Source organism: Penaeus japonicus, unplaced genomic scaffold, assembly GCF_977035675.1.
Source record: "Penaeus japonicus unplaced genomic scaffold, GWHDUDI00000001_assembly GWHDUDI00000037, whole genome shotgun sequence".
Taxonomy (NCBI): Eukaryota; Metazoa; Arthropoda; class Malacostraca; order Decapoda; family Penaeidae; genus Penaeus; species Penaeus japonicus.
In genome coordinates, this window is record NW_028234439.1 from 12,075,439 (window position 1) to 12,085,438 (window position 10,000).

Sequence of the window (10,000 nt, forward strand, 5' to 3'; positions counted from 1 at the left end):
ACTGGCCAAGTTTTAAGATACCTCAAAAAATTCTCAGCCCATCCCAGCACCCCTGCAATTTTGCACTTTCACACAGGACATCACAAATTAATACATCTACACATTCTTGTATAAAATTGTTTTGTCTCAATTTTTTTTTCATAGCTTGCCTATACACTTTGTCCACTACCGGTCAAAATTCCCAGTGAACTGATGTGCTAGTCATACAAGAAAAAATATCCCATGTCATCATGTCACATTTTCCTGCCTAATGCCCTTATGCATAGCATCGAAGAGTGCCATCCCCTTGTTAAAGTAAGTGCTCAGCAACTACAGAATTCATATTCAGAATATTTAAATAAACTAACTTGCTAAGCATTACGTCAGCCGGGTAACTGATCCATGCCTTGAATTTTAATTTACGAATTCACAATCCATAAGCAAATTGTGAAAGTGACAACAACCGTACACACAATTACTCTATGCATTAGGTCACGCAATGTATGCAATCAAGCCAGCAACCCAATCCCGAAGGTTATCAATCAATAAAAAACAGAATCCATCTTACTGAAGAGAGAAGTGATAACTGCCCCGACGCACGAGGACAGCATCTGTTGACTTGGCTTTAATTCAGACATGCTGGACCTCCTCTCTTCCCGAAACACACTGCAATGGGTCGCTGGGTTCTTTTCACCTCATTCAGGTTGAAGCCTCAGACCTGCGACTTGCCTCTCGTCACCATGATAACGTATTATGTAATGTTTACATGTTCAAGGCTGAAGATATTTGTGCAAGCGCCTAGAGGGCTACGGCGCTAAATGTTTTGTTTTTTATGCAGGCTTCTTGTCCTGTTATATATCTCATAGCATGATTACTTGTGTTTAATTCGTTCAATTAATGATACCAAGTATATGTAAGAGTCTTCAATTGAAATAGTCCGAGTGTGAAAATTTATATACGAGCTTAAAATAATATAACCCAAACTATAAATTGTATAATTTGTTACAAAATACTTTTTATATTTTTTAGAAACAAGAAAGAGACAAGGAGCGGTGCATACTATAAATACAAATATATACGACTCACTGTGATATTTTTACGTTGTTGCCAACGAGCATTGATAACATGAGACGAACGACTTTGCAGATGTAAGATTATCTTAAGCATATATATATATATATATATATATATATATATATATATATATATATATATAAATATACATATATATATATATATATATATATATATATATATATACATATATATACACATATACACATATATATATACATACACACACATTATATACATACACACACATTGTATATATATATATAAATATATATATGTGTATATTTATATATATATATATGAATAGATATGTATATACACATATGTATATGGACAGATCAAAAATAAATAGAAGAATATATATACATACATACATATATATATATATATATATATATATATATATATATATGTATATATATATATATATATATATATATATGTATGTATGTATGTATATATACCTATATATATATATATATCTATATATATATATATATCTATCCATATTTACATATGAATTTGTTTATGTGCATCTAATTATCTATCTATCTCTCTCTCTATATATATATATACATATATATATATATATATATATATATACACCAAAATATATTCATATTCATATATGTATACATATACATATATATACATACATATGTGTATACCTATATATATATATATATATATATATATATATATATATATATATATATATATATATATATATATATATATATACACACACACACACATTTTTTTTTTTTTTGTGTGTGTGCATGTATGTGCATATATATACACACGCATACACGTAGATACATATATAAATGTAATTGCATTAAATACGTAATACGTGTTAAGAACTATACAAAACAAACAGCACCTTAAACTATGCTAATTCCATATACTAACAGTATCCTCAGACACATACAGGAGGAACGCTCATAAATTCCCATTCGTTAAACGGATTTCAGTTTGAATAATCATTTTCACACCATCCTGGCCACAACACGCTCCTCCCCCTTGGGTCGACCGAAATACGCCTGGGTTGTATCAGTGGTTGGCTCCATAATGAAATCAAGTCACTAGGCGACTACGCTTGTCTTAAATAGCTTCTATTCATTGTTGGCATTAAACAATCATTGCCAACATTCCTATATTGACCTTCTGGGATGTTGGACATTCATAGTACTTTAAAACGTTGGAAAGACTGTTGTCTCTCATAAATTTTGCAATGTGCTGTCAGACATCTACATGGTACTCAACTTAACATATGTAAGATGACAGGTCCTAATGTATTTGAGGAGTCGTGTAATCAAAGAATTCAAAGATTCAAGTAACAACGAGTAAATCCTCTTATGGTTATTATGGAATGTTACACAATACCTTGACTTGGAATGCTATGGCGGTCACAATTCCTTAACCTATGTCCATAATAATTTTATTATCATCACTAAATCTCCCTTAGCGAGAGAGAGAACAAAATACGAATCCTCTTGTGAGAGATACGCTTAATTTAAGGGAACGCTCGATTTGACATAACTTATCTTCATATCCATAAGAGTCTTCAGCCCTCTTATCTCCATACGAGACATTTAGTGTTTCATGGTATTTAAGGGAGGCCTAAAATATCAAATATCACTAACCCATTAACTATATTATGACTTACTTCATATTACTCAACCAGACATTTTTTTACGGTATAACATCTTAAAACAAAAGATAAGCCTTCATATTATCATAACATTTTGGGTGTTTTTCTTACTCTAAGGTCAGTTCACACCTCATTCAATGTCTGAGAGGGTCTCTCGCTAATAGTATATCATTAATGGCATTTTCAAGGTTATAAGTCCTTCCTCCAACCACAATGTAAATTATTTTACAGTGACCTTTTCCATTTTCTAAGAAGTTTAATAGCAGTAACAGGCACTGAAACCTTTCAGCGTCAGACCAAAAGACCATCCGAGAGAACGATGTTTTTCATACCCTATTTCCTCTATCAATGTACTCTCTAACATTTCTCCTCGTCGTTTCCTTCAGTAGACTTTTCTTTTGGCTGAATGACCTTGGCATGTGCCGCTGGTTGATAGCCAATAAATCCAACAACAACAACTTTTCTTGCATCAAGACTATCAATGTTCTCCACATCCTCAGCAGCAAGTAATGTCAACTTCCTATCTACCCTAACGCTGCACTGTTTCATTAAAATAAATTGTTTTGGATGTGTTCTGGCCACGTATTAGGATGGCCTTGGCCAAAGCTTGGGATGTGTCTCCTATCTTAATCACACACCCCAATGAAACTCCTAACCTGTGTGACTCTTTGTGGAAAGACTTTTTAGACACCGCCCCCCAAAAATTACATTTTTGCCCCATTCTCTGACTCAGCGTGGCTTAGAAATTTGTTTGTCTTTTTCTCAGAATCATTCATTTAATTTCCCTCTTCTCCTTCCCTAAAATGTAATAGAACTTCTTGCCAGCACTTTTTTCTGCTAGCTCATCTAAACTGGTTAAATCATTTAAATCTAGTTTGAATTTTCTACTAAGCCCTCGATAATCAGTACACATTGTCTTAAGCTAAGAACTACAGGGGATAAATAACCTGCAGTTGAGTCATCCATAATTTTGTTGGGATCATTTCAGCAATAAATTTCCGGGCCTTATTCCGGGTGTCTAAACAGTGTCAGTCTGGCGGGTTCGTCGTCACTACTTAAGAAATGAGCCTTTAAGATCTATAGGTAACTTAATGAATTGCCATTAATATCATTATTATTATCATTATTAATATTATCCCTATTATATAATTATTATAATTTATTATTATTATTACTATTATTATCACTATCGTTACCAGCATTATTACTATTATGATTACTGCTATTATCATTATTGTTATAGTTATCATCATTATCATTATCCTTTTTATTTCCGCCCACAGGAGCGAATCTTAACTTATGGCCAAGGGTTCTCGTGCTCCTCCTCCTTCTCAAGATCGCAACTCGTCGTAATATTCGGACTATCCCAGTAACGCTGTCTTTTGCAACAATTCTGTCCTGACCTCAACTCCATTTTTTCCTTTTAGTAATAGCAACAGTGATGAAAATGACAATAATGATATCAACTGAAATGATAACAGCAATGATAATAATTGCAACAATGATAATGGTTGCAACAATGATAATGATAATTGCAACAATGATTGTAATTATCTTACCATAATGATAATAATTAACATAATATTAACTGATAAAGGAAAATGAAAATAATAATAATGATAGCAATGATGATAACGATAATGATCATACGATAAATATAGTAGTAGTAACAATGATAATACTAAAAAACAGTCCCTGATACTCATGATCATAAAAAGGATAAAGACAGTGATGCCAATATTCATTTCATTAAAGAAACAATGACACTAATATTAACGCAGACCATAGCACTACTAATGATTATAAAGAAAAAGAATGTAGTTTGCAGTGAAGGAGACGCGAACTCGGGGCAGAATCGCGCGCGACTGAGTGAGCTTTCGATGCTCAGTTGCCGATTACTATTATGAGCGAGGCTTTTATTGATCACGTGTTGAATTATAGACATTCATAGGCAGACGTTGATATAGTTAATGTTTAAATAATGAGGATATTGATGGTGATGATAATGATGGTGAGGAGGAGGAGGAGGACGAAAGGGAGGAGGATAATGATGATGATGATGGTGATGAAAATTATGATTATGATTATGATGATGATAATGATGATGATGATGAGGAGGAGGAGGTGTATAATGATGATGATGATTATGATGATAATGATGACGATGGTGATCATGATATTCGTAATGATAATGAGGATAATAATAATGTTGATGATAATAATGATGAAACTAACGTTAATGATGATAACGAAAACAATATCAACGATGACGATAATGACAACATTAATAATGATGATGATAATAACGTTGATATAACAATAACGATAATGATGATAATTAGCACTAACAACAGCAATAAGGATGATAAGAACAATAACGATGATAAAAAATTATAATCAAAAGTCAATATCAGCGATAATAATGTTATGTTAGTAATAACAAAAAGAATGACGATAATTAAAATAAAAAAATACCGCTGTAAGTGTGTGTTTGTGTATGTATGCATGTGTGCGATAACCAATATATAATTACAATTTTAGAATGAAAGACATCTTCATAACAATGGCAATAACAATCATTATCATCATAGTAATAGCAATGAAACTGATAATGATATTAATAATGATTATGATAGAAATGATAATAAGAATAATGATAATTATTATAATACTAATGATAGTGTTAATGATAATGATGATAATAATAATGATAACAACAATGTTGATTTCAAAAATAATGTTAGTCATATAATGACAAAAGATATAAAATGATAAGGACAATATTTATAATAATGACAAAAACAACAAGAAGAAAAAAAATCCAGTAATGATGATAGTATAATGAAAACTATTTACAAAATTGACAATATCAGTACAAGAAATGAGAATACTAACATCGATAATGATGATAAAAATCATGAAAAATAGTAATAACAATAATAATGGGCATCAATTATAATGAAAACAATTATATTGGGAATAATGAAAATGAATGCGTTGATGATGATAACCATATTGATAACGATTATGATTTTGATGGTGATAGTGATAATTAGAATAATAATAATGATGATAATGCTAACTACGATAATGAGGATAGTAATGACAATTACAATGATAATATAGAAAATTATTCCATGAAAAACACTAATCAGTAACTCAACAGGGCCTGATTTGAATATCTTAATTGAGACGTAAGGAAGGTGACGATGGAAGGGCGCTGCATTCCTCGCCCCCCTCACCCCCCCCTCACCTTCACATAATCACCTGCCCACCTATAAGTCCCCCCCCCCCCCCGCAACCCCTTCGGATATCAGATGACGTCTCTATTGCCATTGTTGTGGGGACTTGTTCTGACTGATTTGGGTGACCTGATTTACATGGTGATAATGATAGGGCTTTGATTAAAAATGCTTGTTTATCGGTGTTTGTCTCTCTTCTTGCTGGACTTTGCTACGTTCCATGCTACCACATATTCGTCTCCTATAATAACGAGGAGGAAACACATAATAATGATAATAAGGATAATGATGTTGGTAATAACAATAGTAGAATAAATTGGAACGATAATGTTAACGATAATGGTAATATCAATAAGGATAATAGTACTGATAATGACAAAGAAGTTGATTATCAGATTATGATTATAATAATGATGATAACAATCACAATAGTAAAAAAAAAAACGGTAATGGAATTGAAACGATAAAAAAAATCGACGGCTTGATAAATGAGACTTGAATCGGGGGCAACTGGCTCGAAGTCTCGCACGCAACTGACTGGATATTGATGTAAGATTGAAATTGAACTGTATGAGTGAGGGTTTTGTGAGGTTTTCAACCTCCCCCCCATGACCCATCTCCTATCCCCCCTCCCTCCTTTTCCTCATCCTCGTCATCGTCTCTCGTATTCCCTCTTATTCGCCCTCTCCCTTTTTTTAATTGTATTGATAGCAACCCCATTTTATCATCGTATTTCATTCAAAATTTAATTATTTATCATTTGATGATGAAAATTATAATGATAGTAATGATGATGATAGTAATGAAAATCATAATAATAATGAGAATATGACAAAAATAGTAATAGCAATATTAATAACAGTAAGACCAAAATTAATGATTTTGATGATGATGAAAACGATATTTATGATAATACTAATATTCATATAATGAAAATGACAACAACGGTACTAATAATTACATTGATAATAACAATACTAATGATAATAACAACGGCAATATTAATTTACAGCAAACCCGGGGCACTTGAATGGAAGTCCAGTATGCAACTGAGTGAGTTATCGGAGCGTAATTGAAATAAATCAGTATAGACGTAATATTAATAACATCATTTCTTAAATAATTATGATGGTGATGTTGATGATTATGATGATCATGATGATGACGAGAAGGAGGAGGATAATGATGATGATTATGATGATAATGATGATGATGGTGATTTTGATGATGACAATAAGGACGATGATGATGAAGATGGTAATAATGACGAAGATAATGTTGATAATGTTAATGATAATAATTATAATGATGAAAACAATGATAATGATGATAATCATAATGGTGAGGATAATGATGAAAATAATGATGAGGATAATCATATTAATTAATAATGATGACATTGAAAAAATAATGAAGACAAAACTGAGAAAATAAGACAATAATAATGATGATGCAGATGATGATAACACCAATGATAATGATAATAATAATAATTATATAATGACAACAATAACAGTGAAACAATAACAAGAATAACAATGGGAATAAAAATGGAAAATAATTTCAATAATGAAAACAATAATTGTAATAGTATTAACTGTATTAATTATATCAATATCACGCCTGCCTATGAATGCCTATAATTTAACACGTGAATGCCTCGCTCATAAAAAACTCCTTCACAGCAAACTGCATATTTGTGTCGTTATCGTATCACTAGTAGTGCTATGATTTATCCTCTTCTATAAGGATAGTTTGACTAGCTTTGAACTGTTCATTGGTAAGTCTAATGAAGATTAGATCTTCCAATTAAAGCATAACAAAATAAAAGAAAGTTACTTGCACTGTGTTCTACGATTTTGTAAGTGAAACAAATATCAATATTTCTAGCACATAGTATCCTATTATGTTTCTTTTTCTCCTATACCAATTATGGATGTGTGTCCCCTATACTAACGTTGGCCTCTAATGCGCAGAAGTAAAGGACCTTGACATCACAATAGAAGTGATTTCGTTCTTTGTGTTCACTGATCATAAATTTTAAGCTGACTAATACATAGCTTTGAGAGTAGAAGGGAACAATGTCGGAGGTGTTGTGAACGTTAATCATCAATATGATTGTTATTCGAACTCAAAAGAGGACGGTTCTCTATTGTCGAAAGGTTTGCAAAGGTTCATGGTACCAATTTCATGTTGATTTATTTGAAGTATTGTTCAAAGTGTTAAAGTCAAGTTCTAAAAATGGTAGTCAATAAGGTGAATTCACGCAGTAACTTTAAAATTTCCCTACTAAGTGTTTAATCGATCCATCGTTTTTAGTTTTTTTCTTTTAGGGTGACTCACACTCACACACACTCTCTCTCTCTCTCTCTCTCTCTCTCTCTCTCTCTCTCTCTCTCTCTCTCTCTCTCTCTCTCTCTCTCTCTCTTCTCTCTCTCTCTCTCTCTCTCTCTCTCTCTCTCTCTCTCTCTCTCTCTCTCTCTCTCTCTCTCTCTCTCTCTCTCACTCTCTCTCTCTCTCTCTCTCTCTCTCTCTCTCTCTCTCTCTCTCTCTCTCTCTCTCTCTCTCTCTCGAATGCCAGCTATAGCATCAAAACATTGCTGCTTCCTCAGTGCGACTTACGTCTCAAGCGATAATCCTGTCGTGTAAAGCCTTGCATGTGTACTCGCTTTGTTACTCAGTAATATCTATGTCTATATATATATATATATATATATATATATATATATATATATATATGTATGTATATATGTATATACACACACACGATTTATATATATATATATATATATATATATATATATATATATATATATATATATACATATGTATATATATATATATATATATATATATTCACACACATATATATATACATATAAATATATGATCAGTGATACTATATATATATATATATATATATATATATATATATATATACATATATATATATATTTCTTTTTTTTTCATTACATGCGCACCATGAAACACATTAAGAATGGGATACATTGTAGATTATGTGTGCGAAGTTCATCGCACGACTTGGCAAAAACTACAATCTACTAAAATTCGTAAAAGCATTGCTGCAAAATGCCCCGATCCCAAATTCTTTAACTGTTTTAAAATTGTAAAAATCTAGGATCTTGCTAAAAGTCACAAAGATGGCATTCCGTTGGGACACATTATTTCGTCCTGTATTTCGGTTATTTGTCCATTAGCGTCTTGGCTTGTATTTTGTGGGCATCACTAGTTTATTGATAGGAGGACCATATAGGAAAACATAATGGATGGTCTATGAGGGCTAGCATTTCGGTGTGATTATACATGTTACATCGATACTGCATATCTATCATTACATATACATCCTACAGTTAGCTGGCAAGTTGAATGGTAAAATTCGGGAAATTGTCTTCTCTCGACGTTCTTAAATTTTCAGTTTTCGGTGAACCAACTCAAGTGTCTAATTCACATTATCATTTTTCTCTAACCACTGTTTATACATAAATTATAAGTGGTCTCGTCAATGCTCATTAGAGTTTATTGGATTAGTGATGACGAATCTGTCGATCGGGAACTCGGTATAATATTTAAATCTTTTACTAAATCGAGGTATTTTCAACGTTCCTCGAATCAGGCACATTCACATACGAGAACAAAATTCTTTTCACAGGCACAGATCGCTTAAAATGTCTCATTTAACCTGTCGCTTGACGATAAAAACCTTTTATCTTAAAAAAGCTGGTATCGATCTCAACACGTGACGCAAATCTTCGGTGACGCATGTTAGGAAAGTCTGATTTTTAAAAACAGAAACGCCATGTTAAGCCGCTAAGGAATATGATGCTTGTTTCTTTCGGGTTAGAGATGAAGGCCTCCAACTTCGTTAGAAAGATGCTAAATTAATCGATATGTTATCTGATTACTAGGAGAGAAAAGTGTTAGCATCAAGAAAATAACCTGATCCATTTCTTCTTCCGATATTATTTTTCTGTCTATTATCTATTCTTGTAAGAATCTACTTTGACAAGTTTGACAAGTTTGACAGCCTTTT

General features: G+C 32.1%; 1 protein-coding gene across 2 annotated transcripts in view; it reads right to left on the reverse strand.

The window, feature by feature from the left end:
* Positions 1-792, reverse strand: part of LOC122263182 (mitochondrial glutathione transporter SLC25A40) — a 6,882-nt gene extending 6,090 nt beyond the window's left edge. Inside the window, exon 1 of one of the 2 annotated variants that reach the window (XM_043031549.2) lies at positions 548-792. In XM_043031549.2, the coding sequence (XP_042887483.1) occupies positions 548-617 (70 nt within the window). In that variant the 5' untranslated portion in view covers positions 618-792. The remainder of the gene's footprint in view (positions 1-547) is intronic. The other variant, XM_043031542.2, reaches the window with a different exon arrangement.
* Between the last annotated feature and the right edge of the window lie 9,208 nt (positions 793-10,000).